General features: G+C 41.5%; 1 protein-coding gene across 4 annotated transcripts in view; it reads left to right on the top strand.

The window, feature by feature from the left end:
- Nucleotides 1-19,365, top strand: part of LOC128603481 (nucleus accumbens-associated protein 2) — a 45,741-nt gene that overhangs the window by 13,366 nt on the left and 13,010 nt on the right. The window contains exons 1-3 of one of the 4 annotated variants that reach the window (XM_053617948.1): nucleotides 2,502-2,701; nucleotides 13,584-14,436; nucleotides 18,799-18,969. In XM_053617948.1, coding sequence (XP_053473923.1) covers nucleotides 13,620-14,436; nucleotides 18,799-18,969 — 988 coding nt within the window. In that variant the 5' untranslated portion in view covers nucleotides 2,502-2,701; nucleotides 13,584-13,619. Of the gene's footprint in view, nucleotides 1-2,501; nucleotides 2,702-11,577; nucleotides 11,859-12,095; nucleotides 12,211-13,583; nucleotides 14,437-18,798; nucleotides 18,970-19,365 lie in introns of those variants that run through there. The other 3 variants (XM_053617947.1, XM_053617949.1, XM_053617946.1) reach the window with 3 other exon arrangements.

Genomic DNA, 19,365 nt, shown 5'->3' on the forward strand with positions numbered 1-19,365 from the left:
AATCGAAATAAATATTTAGATGTATTAATATTGAATGTTATTGGGATTGTACTCTATTAATATTAAATTCTTAAATAACATTTAATACCCTAGGATTTTTACATATTTTTTTAAATATTAATTTTTTATTTAAAAAATGTTTTAAATGTGTTTAATTTTTGCATAATACGCTCTTTTTTTTTTTAAATTTATTTTTATGGGCGAGTCAAAAGAAATCCTTAAAAGTGTGACATAAATAACTAGAAACCGCATCACGCTGTGTTTTTATTTTTAGTTGCAGAAGTCGAGATGTCGGTCCCCTCGTAAACCCTGCAGCGCTTCTGTGACACCTGTTCGCTATAAACAGTGTAAAATGAAAAATAATGATAACAACAATTATGACCTTTTTATCTCTCACCCTCGTACGTTTTTTTACAGAATGTTAAGGTAAATGATAATAATGACATTTTAAAAAAATATACAGAAATAACTGCATTTTTAATAATAAATTTTGAAAAATAAATAAATAAATAAGCAATAAGAATGAACAAATAATATGTTTTTTTGACAAGAATTGAATGAATAAATAAACAGACAGACTTGTGGGGGGTTTTTCGACGCGGCACTTTAATGTCATCGCAGCCGTAATAAGAGTTTTATTAAATGCTAATGTTTTTAATCTGGACTGGTGTTTAGCAGTGGGAAGTGGGAAAGGGGAAAAAACCAGAAAATCCATTAACTGAAGGGTCGTTGTGTTGTCTAATGAGTTTCCGCAGATCAGACTCTCGGGTTGAGTAAGCTGCAGGGGCGGCTGCTGTTTAACACCTCGAGAGTTTAAAGGGGAATTCTTTCGAGGTGTTTGGAAAGAGTTTTGCTAATCTTATCATCGCGTAACGATTCTATGGAAATGCACATAATGATATTTCCAGGAAAGGTTATGTGACCTTACAGATGACGAGGAGAGCTGAAGTAATGATGATAATAATAATAATAATCATAATAATAATGTTATTACAACGTTCTAGTACTTTCCCAGACCGACGAATAGAAACGTTTAATCTCCGTCTTTTATCTTAAAGTGCGTTTGGAAAGTTAGCAGAGAGTCACATCGCAACAGTCGTCCATAAAATGCTGCACAGATGACCTTCTGACCTTTGACCCCTTTTCTTTTTTTAAAGCAGATGAAAGCCATAACGGTTTCACCTCAGTTCCTCTCCGTTTCGGCCGCAGTTTTGAAACGACGAAATTCTACAATAAAATTGCAGAATTAAAATATACATATATTATATTTATATATGTAATTAAAATATTCATATATTTATATATATAAAAAATACATATATTATATTATATATATATATATATATAATTAAAATATACATATATTATATTTATATATGTAATTAAAATATTCATATATTTATATATATAAAAAAATACATATATTATATTATATATATATATAATTAAAATATACATATATTATATTTATATATGTAATTAAAATATTCATATATTTATATATATAAAAAATATACATATATTATATTATATATATATATAATTAAAATATACATATATTATATTTATATATGTAATTAAAATATTCATATATTTATATATATAAAAAAATACATATATTATATTATATATATATAATTAAAATATACATATATTATATTTATATATGTAATTAAAATATTCATATATTTATATATATAAAAATATACATATATTATATTATATATATATAATTAAAATATACATATATTATATTTATATATGTAATTAAAATATTCATATATTTATATATATATATAAAAAAACATATATTATATTATTTTATATATATATAATTAAAATATACATATATTTATATATAAAAAATTAAATATACATATATTATATTATATATATATATATAATTAAAATATACATATATTATATTTATATATGTAATTAAAATATTCATATATTTATATATATATATATAATTAAAATATACATATATTTTATGTATATGTATATTTTAATTCTGCAATTTTATTGTAGAATTTTGTCATTTTTTATATATATATATATATATATATATATATATATAAAATGGAAAGAATTTGAAACAGAATTCGAGTTATTGTTCAACATTTTCGTTGCACCACTGAAAACACAGATCACTATGATTGAGTGAGCAGCGATTTGTTTTTATTTTTTTTAAATTATATTTATAATAATATCAAATGTGAACATTTATTCAAATTTAACAAACAAAAAAGTGTGATTACATCGACGTTTCCTCTTTAAACTAGAGCTATTCAGTCGGCCAGGTTTGGTGTCTCAGGTCTCCTTCGCTGGTTCTGCAGCTATGATGCTAACGTATCTAAGAAGTAATGGAACCTCATGACCTCCAGTTTAGCGTGCTGCACCAAATGTGTGACTCTTCCTCCAGTGCCGTTTCCTCAGTCCGCTTTGTGGAGGAGTTCAGCCTCTCAGACAGACTTATTGATGTGGTTGCTGACAAAAAAAAAACACACACACACACACACACACACACACAAAAAAAACATTGAAAAGTCACAGATCCATCTCCGTATGGGGCGGGGAATAAAAAAATGAAGGCGGGGCTTAGTGCTAGAAGTGATTCAGATGAGAATATAGATCGTGTTTGATTGGCATATTAATATTTTTTCCGTATAAACGGTGTCACTAAGGAAGTGTGTTTGAGGTGAGTGTGTGATGGTTTAGATACGCGCTTTACATGATGCTAAACTGCTGGCCGTACGCTCCGTTATCTGTTAGCGACGCACTGCTGTGTGTCGTCTTTCCTGTAAGACTCAGTGTGAAAGTTCTTGACTAAACTTGGCCAAACTGTTCCTTTAAACATGCATGCTTTCTTTCCTCTGTGTGTGTGTGTGTGTGTGTGTGTGTGTGTGTGTGTGAGAGAGAGAGAGAGAAGAAGTACACGTGTTCTAATACAGTGTTATTTTTGGGAGATGAGACTCTGCGCTCTGGATAAAGCAGAAGTTCATATGTACACCACATGCTCACGGAAAGCTTCTGTGCTCCATTTATACAGAAAACACGCCTCGATATTTATCTCTGCCTCCATAAACAAAAATAAACCCGTAGTAACATGTCGAGCTGTCTGTCTGTCCGTCTGGCTGTCTGTCTGTCTGTCCGGCTGTCTGTCTGTCTGTCTGTCCTGAATAATGGACTCAAAGTCCAAAATGTAAAGTGTTGAAGTGAAGTCTGTCTCTGTTTTTATCCTCCGTCTCGCCTCAGCCGCTGCACTGTCCTTTTATTCTGTTTTAAAGCACAACTCTAAAAAGAGGACGGTGGAGACAGACCTGCAGCAGAGACACACACACACACACACACACACACACACACGACTCTCAAGTCGCTGAAGGATTTTTGTCTCAGATCAGAGTCACTCTTTGTTTCTTTTTCCGAGCTGTTGGTCTCTCTCTCTTTCTCTCTCTGTCCAATCTCTCTCTTTCTCTCTCTGTCCAATCTCTATCTTCCTCTCCCTGTCCAATCTCTCTCTTTCTCTCTCTGTCCAATCTCTCTCTTTCTCTCTCTGTCCAATCTCTCTCTTTCTCTCTCTGTCCAATCTCTATCTTCCTCTCCCTGTCCAATCTCTCTCTTTCTCTCTGTCCAATCTCTCTCTTTCTCTCTCTGTCCAATCTCTCTCTTTCTCTCTCTGTCCAATCTCTATCTTCCTCTCCCTGTCCAATCTCTCTCTTTCTCTCTCTGTCCAATCTCTCTCTTTCTCTCTCTGTCCAAACTCTATCTCTCTCTCTCTGCCCATTCTCTCTCTCTCTCTCTCCCTGTCCAAGCTCTCTCTCTCTCTCTCTTTGTCCAAGCTGTCTCTACCCAAACTGTCTCTCTGTTCAAATAGTCACTCTATGTCTCTCTTTTTCCAAACTGTCAGTGTCTTTCTCTGCCTGGGCCGTCTGTCTCTGTCCAAACTGTCTCTCTCTCTTTGTCCAAACTGTCTCTCTCTCTCTCTCTCTCTCTCTCAAAACTCTGTCCAAGCTGTCTCTCTCTTTGTCCAAACTGACTCTGGCTAAGCTCTCTCTCTCTCTCTCTCTCTCTCTCTCTCTCTCTCTTTGTCCAAACTGTCTCTCTCTCTCTGTCCAAACATTCTCTGTCCAAGGTGTCTCTCTCTATCCAAACTGTCCTTGCCCAAGCTGTCTCTCTCTCTGTTAAAACTCTGTCCAAGCTGTCTCTCTCTCTCAAAACTCTGTCCAAGCTGTCTCTCTCTCTCTCTCTCTCTCTCAAAACTCTGTCCAAGCTGTCTCTCTCTCTCTCTCTCTCTCTCAAAACTCTGTCCAAGCTGTCTCTCTCTCTCTCTCAAAACTCTGTCCAAGCTGTCTCTCTCTCTCTCTCTCTCTCTGTCCAAACTTTCTGTTTCTCTCTCTCTATCCAACCTGTCTCTCTGTCTAGATTTTCTCTCCACCCAAACTGTCTCTCTTTTTCTTTTTCTTTTTTTTTAAAATACTGTTTAAATTTTTCTTCTTCATGCCCTTTTCCATCATGTCTCTCTGTCCATCCTCTGTCTCTAGGTCGTCTTTATATTTAAACCTTTCTGCCCAACCTGTCTCTCTCTCTCTCTCTCTCTCTCTCTCTCTTTCTTGTCCATTTTTCTTTGTCTAGCCTGTCTCACTTTCCAGCATCTCTGATCCGTCTCGGATATTCTGTTTGTGTTCTTGCTCATAACCCATGAGGACAGCTGTCCTGCCTGAACGACGGAGGAACCTTGCCGTCTTATCTCTGGTGGGTTGAGTTCAGTGAGACACTTCTGGGCTCATAACCCACGTTAGAGACAGAGCGGTGCGACGCCGTGATCCTCAGCGGCCTGATGAAGTCGTGTTCTTGCAGCAGGTCACAGTTTTCGAGCATCAATGACACCGCGGCATCGATTGGTTCTGGATGTCCTTTTGTCTGGAGACAAAAACGTCCGATATCCTGATTGCAGAAACATTTTATTTTATTACAAATTGATTTGGCGTTCCTTTGACTTTTAAACTTTTACGCTAAATGTCATTTGGGTTTATTTGGAGTAACTCAGCCAGAACATTACGTCTCGGCTGCGGAGATTTTAATTGAATCATGTCTCACTCTGTGGGAATCGTTTAGCAGAGCTTCATTTGTGTGTACTCATCAAGCTAGCTCCTGATTTCCGCCGGGGGTGAAACGTGTGCGTGAGTGCGCGCGGCAAACGGTGAAACGTCTCAGTCGTTTGTTCTGCACTGCACACGGCCGAAACACTGAAAGATCAACCTTCAAAGGTGACGTCAGCTTCTCCACACCTGGGGAATTACGCAGTTTCCTAAAATGTCAGCTTCGTAGTTGAACATCTGATATGTGCGTAAAAAGTAAACATGGCTGGTCTGTCAGAAGAAAGCGGCAGTTTTAAGCGTTTATACGTATGATGGAAATAATTTCCGTATAACATTCGTAGACCAAACTCGCGCGGTGTCGGCGAACTCTTTGGTCGTAACTTCTTAGAGCGCATAACGCGATGCAGTCACATGACCGACGAACGATTTAGTATCGCTGCGATCAGAGATGGCCGACTCCGACGTCATGGCGGTGTGAGACATTTTATTTCTTAAAATCTCAGAGTGTGAGCGCTGCTGCGAAGCCAGTCTAAAATCCACCAATAGGCCGACGGCAAACTCGCAGGACAGCTACGGGTACGGTAGAGGCGATGACGATAAACGCTAAGCGGAACGTGATTAACGTACGGGCGGGGAGGGGGTGGGTGGGGGGTTGGGCGGGGTTTCTCTTTAGGCGATCCTGGGTTAATGGCGCACGCAGATCGTTTTCTTGGATCACGGATCTACCGTTAGACGAACTTCATCGACAAACTTTTGAGTCTGGATCAGACGTCGAGAAACGCCCGAGGCGTATCGTCTGAACCGTTCACGTAGAGAGCGTTGTCGAGGCGCAGAGAGAGAGCTCTGATTGGCGGGACTGTTGCCAGGGTGCTCCCGTCCAGCTCAAAGAACCCAAAGCTGTGTCTCAAACTCCTTCCTGCAGCCTATAGGATGTGCAGCAAGATTAAATCCCTTCACATACGTAGTGCGCTGCTGGTTCTGAAGGGAGCCGTTTGGGATGGAGCCAAGTGTGTGTGAGAGTGTGAGAGTGTGTGCATGTGTGTGTGTGCGTGTGTGTGTGTGCATGCTCAGGCGTGACTGCAGTGTTTGAATATTTATAAAGCCGGATCGTTCTTACGGAGGATCCGTAGAGCCGAGCAGAATGTGGTTAATATGTTTATCAGTTACGCGTGCTTTAGGTCGTCCAGCTCTGAGCACCTAAAGTGAGCTTTCTAATGCAACTTTAATTACACCTTTATGTAACACTCGTATCATTTTTTACTCCAGAATAATTATAGCTTAAAACTATTATATATAGAACTATTTTTAAAGCTTTAAAGTGATATATCTGCATATTTCATACTTCCAGCGGAGTGCACTTTCTGAACACGGAAAATTAGGCCACGTGTTTTCAAGCACACTAGAGCAGGTTTCTGGTGTGTTTCTATGTCTTTGTGGGGACCCAGGAGGATAGGAATATTGAACGCTTTTGGCCTGTTGGGGATATTTTGCTGGTCCCTACATGAAAAGAACGTTGCAGGTTTTATTTAAAAACCCAGAAGAGCTGAAAGGTTTCCTTTTGGTTACTGAGGTTAAGGTTGACGTTTATGTGTAGCATAGCACTGATTAGCTGCATTCATAATTATAGCAATGGAAGATCCTCACAAGGATAGAAAGACGTGTGTGTGTGTGTGGGTGTGTACCCGATAAAACTGTATATTTGATTCAGACGTACATCTGAGTGCAGAAGTTTGCACATGCTTAAAACTCAGTGAAGAAATGTAATTTACAGCGTGTTCCTTCAACGAAAATGATCAAAGTGTTTATTAAAGGCTTCACAGTGCGGAGAATCGTTCCATTCCTGAGTGTGATAAATACGATCTAGACCCACTGTTTGACTTTATAATCGCCTCCAAACTCTTTCATGTCCTTGGATACTCTTGGTTGTATTATTATCCTTTTCAGTTATTTTACATCTGTTATAAACGATTTTTCTGCTGATATTCCTCTTATGATCTGGGTTGTTGTGTTGCTGCAGGATAACTCGGCTAGTCCTTTATAATGTCTTGGGACTGTATGCTTTATATATCGTTAGTAAAATAGCACATTATTTCACTTCTCCCAACCAGATAAACTTTTAAGGGGATAGACAGATAGATAGATAGATAGATAGATAGATAGATAGATAGATACATACATACATAGATAAATAGATAGATGGATAGATACATACATACATACATACATACTTAGATAGATAGATAGATAGAAACAGACAGATACATAGATAGATAGATAGATAGATAGACAGAAACAGATACTTAGAGATAGATAGATTGATATATTGATAGATAGATGAAAAAAGATAGAAAGACAAATACTTAAACAGATAGATACTTAAACAGATAGATACTTAGACAGATAGATAGATAGATAGATAGATAGATAGATAGATAGACAGAAACAGATACTTAGAGATAGATAGATTGATATATTGATAGATAGATGAAAAAAGATAGAAAGACAAATACTTAAACAGATAGATACGTAGACAGATAGATAGATAGATAGATAGATAGATAGATACTTAGATAGATAGATAGATAGATAGAAATAGACAGAAACATACTTAGAGACAGATAGATTGATTGATATATTGATAGATGAAAAAAGATAGAAAGACAAATACTTAAACAGATAGATACTTAGACAGACAGATAGATAGATAGATAGATAGATAGTAATAATATTTTTAATTTCCTGGAATATAACTTTGCTGGTTGCATCACAACAGCTCGCAGTTTTTCTCTATTTTGTAAGGGTGCGCGTGCCAAGTTCACGGTAGCCGCCATTTTCTCTCTATACTGTTATCAGATATGTGCGAAGGCTATATTTAGTGCGTTGTGTGTGCGCGTGTATGTGCGCGTGTGTGTGTGTGTGTGTGTGGGCGCACGCTTCTGCATCTTTTTCAAGTTCGAGAGCTCGTGCCGCTTCCTTCCTGCTCCACGTTATTTGAACGCTCGAGCCTGGCACGTCCATGCATGTCTGCAGACTCTGTACCGGGCACTGCATTGCAGCTCGGTGTGAGCACGCTGGCAGTGAGACAGGAAGGCGCGAGCGGAGTGGCATGACGCACGGGAGGGGCTGGCGCGCGATCCACAGGCACGGCTAACGGGAGAGGGGGAGGAGCTTTACTTCTCTAACACTGCTCTAATCACAAAGCCCTCCGTTACAGACGTTCATACAGAATGTAGAGATTTAAAATAAAAAGAGAGAGAGAGAGAAAACTTCAGCGAAGAATTTGAATCCGGTCACTTTCTGTTTCGCGCGCTTGCAAATGCCTTCACAGGTTGCCATGGAAACGGAACATTCCATTGAGCGCTTGAATTGGGGGGGATCCGTGACACGTTCTACACTTTTAACGACCGCGCTAGTGATGGGAAACTAATTATAATTATCCCTAAAGGGTTTAATCAGTAGAATAATGTGTATTATGTGGAATAAAACACTATGTGGTAATGTTATAGGAAATTAAACGAAGCGGAGTTACTGTCACCCCCGAAACATGAAGTCCTATAGTGGATTGTTCCTCTTATAGCACAATAATCTGTCAACCATTACAATTTGTGTGTTTATTAAATTGTTTACAGTTACATTTAATGTCATCGAACGTACACAAAACTGGCCGGTCTGTGTTATCGCTTACGCTACAGCAGCTGTACGCTGTCGTTCCCTCACCAGCCTCACTGTTTCCTCTCTGTTGAATTTCATAAGACAAAAAATAAACCCATAGCTTGTCATGTGCGCGAGAAAGTGCTGACACCGGAGACTCCTCAACACATCGACGATTACACGCGTTTTTAAAAATCCGTTGACGTGGCGCAGCCGCCGTGTACGCGAACGAGAGCGTTAATATAAACCTGAGATTATGACCGAGCAGAATTTAACAGTGCTGCGGTGTGAATAATGTAAATCTCAGGCTGGATTTATTCCACAATCAGATCGGACTTGTTCTTCTTTCCCCTCTGACATCCAATCCAACATTTTCTGTCATGTCTCATTCTCACATTTTGCCTTTATCTCCCTTCAGCGTCTTTTATCCTCTGAGCCGCTTTTGGATGTCACGTGTCTTTATGTCTCTGTGTTTGTAGAATTGTTCGTTTTCGAAACCCAAACGTGTGGAAATAAAAGCAGTGACTGAAGTGTTATCTCTGTCTGTCTCTGGTTTTTTTTGTTGTTGTTGTTTTGTTGTTTTTCTGAGTGGTGTAGTGCTTTTATCTCGTCTTACTCCATTTGCATCCTATTTGGCAGAAAACGTCAGGACCGTCCCATCTGCCACTGCCACATGATATGTGAAACGTGGTGTCTTTCTTTTGTTCCGAGTCCTTTTCCCAGCCGTCGTGTCCTGATATCATACGTCTGTACAAAGTGACACTCTGTCTTCTTTCGAATGCCAGATCTGTAGACACGACGTTTCACCAAAGGAAGCGTCTGCGAGTGCAGACAGATCTCGCAGAAATACACAGAGGGAAAAAATAAATAAATAAGCCAACGTACAGAGCAGCTCAGATTTGGCCTTGCTCGTATACCGCTGCTTTGTGTTTACAAGTGAGGGTTTTTAAGTTCTTTATCCTGTTGCAGATAGTGTGCGTGTGTGTGTGTGTGTGTGTGTGTGTGTGTGTCGAAGAGAGGTTGTGAAAAACAAACACGCCATACGGTACACCCAGTTTCTGATCAACTGCTGCACATTTCTCACGACTCTAGTAGAGCTGTGTGTGAATTTGCCATCCATGTCCACATTATCGTACGATAAATCAAAACTCACGTGTGCATCGTGTAAATTGTCTTTTTGTTGAGCGCGTAGCGACCGCAACCATTATCGCTTATGGGCGTGGCCTGTCCTGCATCGATTTATTTATTTGTTTAAGTTCAGATTTTTAAAAAATGGTACTTGCTGTGGAATACGTCAAGCTAACGAATTGATTTCCGTGTTGCGTGCTCAGCTCCGCTCTAGCTTTGTTCTCAGATTAGATTAGCAAAGCAAGCTACGCCTCTGTCGCGGCACATGTTTAATGAGACGTTGCTGTATATGGCGGTGTAATTTTTCTTCCATTTTGGCTTCAAACAGAAATTTGGCACTCATTGCACGCAGGAGTCCTGCCCTGAATACGCTATTTCACATAACAGATGTTTACATCTAGTCCACAAGACACAATAATAACCGAATTTACACAAACGAACCAGTTCCCAAGTGTCCACACGCGCGATTATTAATCCTGCGTGTCGTTACCTGGATGATCAACGACTGTGTTTAAGTTTTGTCACTGTCTGAGTCCGTTGTTTGCCCTGAGCAGTTAAACCGCCCACTGTTCTTCAGAAAAATCCTCCAAGTCCTGCACATTCTTTTGCTTTTCCAGCATCTTCTGCATATTTCACCCCTTTCCATGATGTTGAGATCCATCTTGTCGCTCTGAGGGACTCGTACACAACTAATACGAAAGGTGCGAACATCCACTGAAGGCAGCATGATACATTAAGAGCCGGGGTGGGGGGTGTAAACTTTTGAACGGGCTGATCGGTGTAAATTATTCTTCAGGACCATACTAAATAAAAAAAACAGAACGCTATTATTATGATGATTATTATTATTACGATCCCGCTTTTTTCTTTAAATGACTGACATTTTGTGGATTCTGCAAGGCGTATGTAAACATCTGACCACAGCTGGAATCTCTACACCGTGTTTGTAGATAATCAGAGGTCTTCATACAGATGTGTGCGTTTTAGTAATGGAGATCTGCACCTCTTTTTTTTTAATGAGTCGCATCCATCCTTCCATCCATCCATTTCTTGTCTCTGTCGGGCCCTTGAGCAAGGCCCTTAACCCTCTCTGCTCCAGGGGGCGCTATATCATCTCTGACCCTGACATGCTGGGGTGTGAAGAACAGAATTTCACTGTGTATATGTATACGTGATCAATAAAGACTCATCATCGTTATCATTAACCTGGAGCCTAGTCAGTGATTCATTTCCGTTTAACCTGATGGCCTCGACTCGCGTTAAATGCGATTCCTTGGCTCTCGGTGCTCGCAGGAGTCGATTCAAAGAGTCGACTCGTGCGCGGAAAGGACTCGGAATGCGTGCGTTTTTAAGTCTGAATGTGATTCTGTGTGCGTTTACTGAAGTAGACCATCAATGATTTATAAACTTCATCTGGTTATCATGTGAATAAAGCTGCTTTGCGCCGAAGTGCTTCGGCTGAAGGGAAATTAGTCAGATGAAGAGTTGTTGGTCGACGTCGTAATTAATATGAGTCCGGAGTGCGTTCTGCGTTCCGCAGTCTGGGAGTTTTGTGTTCCAAGAAGAGCCGAGTCTCTGGGGCTTCGGCGTGAAGTGCAAAGCCCGTCGAATTGCTTTTCTTCACTCGTACTGTCCTTAAATGACTTTCCTTCTGTCTCAAAGCCCCTCCTTCGCCGTCCTCTGTCTCCCTTTTCTGTAACTGTAGCCTGATTTCCCTTTTCTCTCTCTCTCTCTCCCTCTTTCTCTCTGCGACGTATAGATGCTGCATTGATTACACACAAACCCTTTCCCTTTTCATCGCTGATGCACTGGAACCCAGCTGCAGAGAGAGCGAGAGAGAGAGAGAGAGAGAGAGAGAGACGGACAGAGCGAGAGAGAGAGAAACAAACAGACAGAGAGGGAGACAGAGAGAGAGTGTTGCGAGGAGTTAGAGAGCGTCCGAGGTTTTCCGCTGCGACTGAAGAGCGAACTTGGCAGGTCAGACTTCTACGGTAGAGGGATTGTTAGAAGTGCAGAAGGGGGGAAAGTGTGCGTGTTTGTGTGAGTGAGAGTGTGTGTGTGTGTGTGTGTGTGTGTGTGTGTGAGTGTGTGTGTGTTGTGGCAGCGTTTCAGTTACTGTTCCTGGAAATCTGCTGCAGAGAATTTCTCAAGAGAATTAATGCCACTCCATCCAGCGTGTGTAAGAGAGTAAGAGTTTAGACGAACACACGTTTGTGTGTGTGTGTGTGTGTGTGTGTGTGTGTGTGTTTCATATTTTTTACGCTTCCTATCGTTTTACGTGTTAAGTAGTTAGACGTGAAGCTGACGGAGATTTGCCGGAGGTTAAGGTGTAAGTATCAGGTGTGTGTTTTTCATAGTTTTTGCATTCTTTTGAAGGCGGTGCTGGCAAAGAGGCTTCGGGAAACTCCGCCCCCTACAGACCACCTCGGGGGGGGGGGGTTCTATTTGGCCCCTTGCATGAGATCACGATCTAACGAAATACTGCGTTTGCGTTGCGTTTCTGTGTGTGGTGTAGACTTTAATCTCTTGCCGTAGTATGTTTGGATTTTATTTGTGAAATAATAATTTTTTTTTAAAGGACTTGCTCTTACCCTTAAATTTCACGTTACATTTCTTGAACTGGCTTTTTCGGATCCGAGCTCGTTCCGGCTGTCGAAAACAACCGTTTTAGCTTTGTCCGCAACTTTAACTGGCAAAGAATGACGCGTCACATGACGGAAGGAAAACGGTATTTAAATGAAGGGTTTTTGTTTTTGTTTTTCGAACACGGTGATGAGTTTCGATCCTGAAGAATCCCCTGGAAACTTTGAGACGCGATAAAGTACGAGTAAGATGCGTTCGATAAACAAAAAATGTAATCTTACCTCATCTTATTTGACTTCCTGCACTTCTGTTCTGTGTATCTGAGCTCAGATCTGTGAGAAAGGAAGCTAGGAAGGAAATTTAAATTAGCATGGTGGTGTTGGGGGGGCGGGGGGGGGGATTGGGGGGGATTAATTGAATTATGTCATTAACGTAAACAGAGATGAGTCTAACCTTGAAGTATTAAGCCTGATGGTTGGAATGATTTAGGAAAATCTGTTCGCTTAACTACTCGAGTCGTTTTCTTAAGCGAAAGAATCTTTTCCTTCTTGTCGTGCGGCGTATTTCGGTGCGTGTCACGCAGGGTGTCGTTTTTTTCACTTATTCCAATTCCATCTGTCTCTCAGCCTGCTGTTTTTTCCCCGTCGTGCCTCTGTCTCTAATCTGATGTGAATATATTAGACGTGCAGAGGCGTGATGAGAACAGAACGATGTGCGTGTTGTCATTCAGAGCACCGATAACGCTCCGAGTCGCTTCCCCTCGCACCCTCCTCTGCTCGCACTTTAAATTAAGGAATGACCTTCACGTCTACAAACTCCCGTCTCCTTTCGGTCGTAATCGAGTCGCGAAGTGACGGAGTTACTGTGAGCACCCCGACGCTGAGTAGTTCCCTGGGACAGCATATTAAGTCCTTTATTCTTACTCTTACGCTTTAAACAGCGATTTTTTCAGTGATGATCTATATTTTTATCTGTTGAAGAGATGTAACGCTGTGGAACATCTGCAAAGGAAGTTGGTTCTCCTTCCGGGAACGTTAAACCGGACAGAAAACCTGCTCGTTTTAGATGGTGATAAAAATAACGTTCGCCCTGACCCCGTGTCCTTGTTTATCTCCTCAGATGAGCCGCTGTGTGTTTGCGTGAACGCGGGCCGCCATGTCGCAGCTGCTGCACGTGGAGATCCCGAACTTCGGCAGCGCCGTGCTGGTGTCGCTGAACGAGCAGCGCCTGCAGGGCCTGTACTGCGACGTGTCCATCGTGGTGAAGGGGCAGGCGTTTCGGGCGCACCGCGCCGTCCTCGCCGCCAGCAGCCTCTACTTCCGCGATCTGTTCAGCGGCAGCGCCAAGTCAGAATTCGAGCTGCCGTCCTCGGTCACTCCGGCCTGCTTCCAGCAAATCCTGTCCTTCTGCTACACGGGGAAGCTGACCATGGCGGCCAGCGAGCAGCTCGTGGTCATGTACACGGCCGGGTACCTGCAGATCCAGCACATCGTCGAGAGAGGCATGGAGCTCATGTTCAAGGCTAACTCGCCTCACTGTGACTCGGCCACCGCTGCCACAGACGAGCCCGGCTCGGAGCCTCAGAGCCCCAACAACAACAACACAAACAGCACCGTAGCGGCGACGGCGGCAGCGACGACGGCGGCAGCGGCGGTTATGTTGGCTCCTCCCAGCTGGTCACCTTCACTCCGCAGGGTGAAGACAGAGGGCAGCGAGACACCGCTCAGCCTCCTGGGAGCACCTAAGAGGAGTTCTGGAGGGCGAGGAACCTCGTTCTTCTACCCCGGGGTGCCGGGAATGTATCCCGTCATACCCGGTGAGCGGTCCAGCCCGGGAGCGTCCAGTCTGCCCACCACAGACAGCCCTACATCTTATCAGAACGAGGACGAGGAGTTTGACGAGGAGAACTACGACGGCATCGGCGACGACACGTTCGCACAGCTGTACAGCCGCGCGGCGAATCCTTACGCAAGTAAATATCACATTTAATCCTCAACTAGTCTCAGTACACGATCAGTGTCCGGTTTCGACTCAAACTAACGAACGTCGTCCCGACACGCGTTCGGTCGACGCCCTCTTCCATTCACGAGTACAGCTAAAAGGTCTCGTTTACCAACAAACATCGCCGCGAAAGGCCGCGCGAAACAATTTCGATTCCGCAAACTTCATCGCCGGTTTTTAAAAACGCCGCAGAAAAGTTGCTTCTTCTTTTTTTTTTTTTTAAATTAAAGAACACGTTGTACGTTTCATCCATTTATAGTTACCTTTAATGGTTTGAACTGCAGTTAATGTCAGAAAACTTCATCCTCTGACTGGTACAGAGCGCTGACGCCGGAGACTCCTTCCGTAAACGTTAAATAAACGCCTCCTTTGCAGAAAACTGCGGACTTTGCGTACGTTTTTTAAAATAAAATTTAAAAAAATCTTTTTATTACTGGTTTATCACTAGCGGAGCGTCCGCCGTACAAGCCGATGAGCTGTTACTATAGCAACGCGCAGGTAACGTACATTAATATAAAGCGCATTACTATAACGCTGTGATTTGCATCTGCGTTGCTGTCAGGAAGTGAATCGACACCGTCTGACTAATCACGAATCCAGAAAAGTCTCTGAAGACAATGATAACTTCAAGAATGACTCCTGGTACTGAGTGTTTAGCTCTAAAGGGAAGGGAAGATTTCTGTATTTTTCTCCACTCCGATTCGTATAAATCCAGTAACGCGGATATTGGTGAGCAAGCCAGGTCGCTGTCGCGAACAGACCCTGTTATGACATGTCTTATAAACTGTTTATGACGCGTACGTTCTGGCGTCGGAGCAGTGTACGGTAAAGAGCGTGCTAGCAGCCAGCTTCGCGATTACACCGGTGTGTTTTCTGACGATTGTTTCATTTTTTGCACGTTTGCGCACGTTCTTCTTTCTTTTTTTCTCTTTTTTTTTTTATAAAGGATTTGCTCCTTCACCTTCTCGGGGATGAAACGAGACGTCGCTGTGGGTTGTTAAGAGTCAGAACGAAACTCCTTAATGAATGTGCAGGACTTTAAGACAGGCCGTTGTGCTATGAGTCAAAATACGAGTGAAAAAGAAAAGAGGGAAGAAAAAAAGAACAAGTGAAAGATTTTAATCAGAAATTCACTAAAATGGAAAAACCTCCCTTGCCAAACTGCGTGAAAGTCAAAACCCAAAACAGGGCATTATTTATATTGTAGCGTATATCACCGGAGACCTTCCCGAGAGCACGGAGTGGATGCGGCTATTTTCGTCTGGCGATCTCGCACAAGGGATGATCACGTCAGACGTCGCCAACTTTTTTTTTTTTCCATTTTTAAACGTGACGAAGGTGACGCACTGAAGCGCATTTCTCAGGGAGATCTTCCTCGCTGTGGCCTCCTCTGGCCTCGTCATTAGGGATCTGAATCTTCAAATCTATAAATATATATCCCGTAAAACCGCTCATACACAAAACATATGAGATTTACATATGTACAAGTACTGCATTTCCCAGTGTAGTGAAGTGTCTTTTTAATTCTTAATTCTTCCTATGGAAACGTGACGGTTAGATAATAAGGTGCGATTGCAAAAAGGTCTGAAATGACCACAGTAAATACGACGGTGCCTTTACCGCGTCTTGCTGCCGTATGGCAACAATTACATTTACTCGTTTAACAGAATACTCAAAATATATAAACGTGTTTCAACGAGCGCAAATGAATGTTAACTTCTCTCCGATAGTGTTTCAGTTTTTCCTTTAAGGGGTTTTTGCTTAAATGTTGAAAAGTTAGTAAAAATTTGAGAGCCGTCCGACCTCCACCATGCCGTGTGATCGCAGAAAAGGAAGTGTGAACAGCACTTCCTGACCATTTTTTTTTTTTTTTTTAATGTTAGGTCACAGTTAAAAACCCCCCTTTTTTTTTTTTTTTACAGTTACGTAGGATCAGAGTAGCTTTGTATTATTTCCTATCAGAAAATTGGGGATAAATTCATTGCTGCCATACGGCGACGCCGTGCAGTGAAGTATTAAACTGTAAGAAGATGGGGGTTTTTTAAAAAAAGCAGAAGACATCGTTCAGTCTCTGCACGTTCGTAATGAATTCGTTTGACTCGCTCGCTTGCCAATTTCGTCCGCTACTGAAATGCTAGTCGGACCCGGCGTTCGCGAAGGTGACAGGATAACGTGGTTAAATACGGGCGACCGTCCTCTCTCGACGGGGGAAATTCCTAGTTGGTGGGGCGTTTTCTTTTGTTTTTCTTTGTCGGGGGTGAGATATTCTGAGTTCATTTCCAGGTTTTAGTCGAACGCGGCGTACGAGAATCAAACAGGGGCGTGTGGGCGGAGCTAAAATATAGTGCAGGGAATCACACTGATGATAATAATAATAATAATAATAATAATAATAATAATAATAACATCACTGATTAGAGCAACTTGTCTACCAGACAGTACAGCACAGATTGACCTCACAATTTTATCCCGAATTTTATTTTTCCGTTTGTTTGTTTATTTATTTATTTACCCACATGTATAGGGTACAACATAATAGTGTTATAGAACCTATTTAGTGCCCTACAGACCGAACGGAACACAGCCGGGAGTTTTCTGCTGTATTTACGATTACGTCTGAAAACGGATGTAGACAAACTCTCTGGAAATCTTCCAAACAGAATAGAATTAGAATTAATACAATCGAAAAAGATACATATCATTTTTAATGAAAAAGCCAGTCTCGGTGAAGATGTAGCTTATAGGCTTGTAGAATACAGTAAATCTTAACCAGTCTAATTAAATAGAATAGCGTTCAGCAGGATAGAATGTGAATCGACTTTGTGTCCAGTAAATAAATTCAGTTTGTTAAAGCAGTTAGAAATGTATCAAATGAATCCAGTTGAACTGAACTGATAAAATGGAGGAGTTTGGCACGAAAAATAAATATATAAACAGATTGTTTACCCTTTTGATTGCCACACTGAATAAATCAGTTTGATGGTCAGTTGAAATATATATGAGATATAAATGAATAAAAGTTGCAGTAATGGCATGTGAAGGACTGCGTTAATGAAGAAAGAAAGAAGGAAAGCAGTAGGATTGAGTGCGGCGTCTCATCCGTCGCTCTGGAGCCTCGGATTTCCGATCTTCCTGTAATCCATTCGCTCTGTAATGAGTTCGGACACGGCAGGGTCACCACAGTGTGAGATACCTGAGAGCTGCGTGTGTGTGTGTGTGTGTGTGTGTGTGTGTGTGTGTGTGTGTGTGTGGAGAGGTCAGTTAAAAGCGGGTCAGAGAAAAAAAGTTGAACCCTTCTCACACTGTCGTTAGAATTAAACGTGTTGAGTTTTGAGCGTTGCGTCACGTCGCGACACAGGAAGTGACGTGTTTTTTTGTTTTTTTTTAAATGTTTATTTTAAACGTATTTGAAACATATTTTCTGTCCGTTTTCTCTTTTCCGAAGCGGGTCGTGTTTGCATAAACCGTATCGTGCACTTTATTTTATATTCAGAGCATCGGCGCACGCTTATCGTGTAAACGTGTACAGGCGAGGGAGAGAATTTGCGTGCGCTCAGGACAAAACGTATTAAAAAATACACGAGAGGAATAACGCTGTGTTTTCGTTAATGAATATGCAAATGAGGACAGAACATGCGGGCGGAGTCAGTACATGTCGGTTTGTTCCGCGTCCGTGTTGTGATTGACCGCGGACTCAAAGCCGCTTCAGGAACAGAGACTGTGTGTAAATTTATGGATTTATTAAACACTCAGAATTTTTAAATGTTCTCCGTACGATGTTTGATTCTGCCGCAAAGTTGCTTTGTTTTTTTTGTTTGTTTTTTTTTTGGGGGGGGGGGGGGGGTTCCGTTTACGTTACATTCATAAAAATGTTTTTTTCCCATTTAATCCTTCTTTAATCTGCGTTCTAGTTCACGTGTCATTACGGACACGTGGAAGGGATCTGGAGTTTCCGTTTCAGTCCTGGAGAACTTCTGCGATGGGAACTCATCACGGCTATGAGGAACGAAAATAATCACCAAAAAAAAAAACTAATTTACATATTTCTCATTTCCTGCTCCTCTTTTGCATGTGACTTCATTTACTTAATTTATTTTGTAAAGAACTTGTCAGAGTGTGAGAAGACACGTGTAAATTAGCTTCTTTATTCGGGATCTTGGTAAATCAGAGCCTCAGAGTGTGTCACAGATGGTCCTTTGTTACTGACTCAGCTACACAAATGGTTAAATAGCATATGTTAAGATAATAGTTAGCGTCTCTCTCTCTCTCTCTCTCTCTCTCTCTCTCTCTCTCGCTCTCTCTCTCTCTCGCTCTCTCTCTTTCTGTCCCTCAGTGACGGATAAACCCGAGATGGTTCCTGTGCCACTGGAAAGTCGTCCTTGTGTTCTTCTACGTCGTGATTTGGTGGCTCTGCCCGCTAGCCTTATTAGCCAAATCGGCTACCGCTGCCACCCCAAACTCTACACAGAGGGCGACCCGGGGGAAAAACTCGAACTAGTCGGAGGTGAGTGGACCGTTTTTATCTTTTATATATACAGGGACGCCTTTTGCAACTCCATATTACACGGTAATACGGAATAAACCACACCGTATCATGCTGTTATAGGAAAATAATAATAATAATAATAATAATAATAATAATAGATGACAGAGGACGGTGCGGTGAAGCGGCGTTTCATCACAACCCTAAAACTGAATTGTTTCTGTTATATCAACGATTTCACTGTTTTGTATTTTTTTTACTAATTAAAGAACTTTTTGTCCGTTTACGGTTACGTTTCATCGTCTCGAACGTCCACGAAACAATTTCGTTCCGGTTCTCGGTTTCTCGCTGTTCTCGCAGCTAGAAACAGGCGTTCCTTCAGCCGCTTCTCATCTCTCCTGAAGACATCGGAAAATT

This window comes from Ictalurus furcatus, chromosome 28, assembly GCF_023375685.1.
Source record: "Ictalurus furcatus strain D&B chromosome 28, Billie_1.0, whole genome shotgun sequence".
Lineage (NCBI taxonomy): Eukaryota > Metazoa > Chordata > Actinopteri > Siluriformes > Ictaluridae > Ictalurus > Ictalurus furcatus.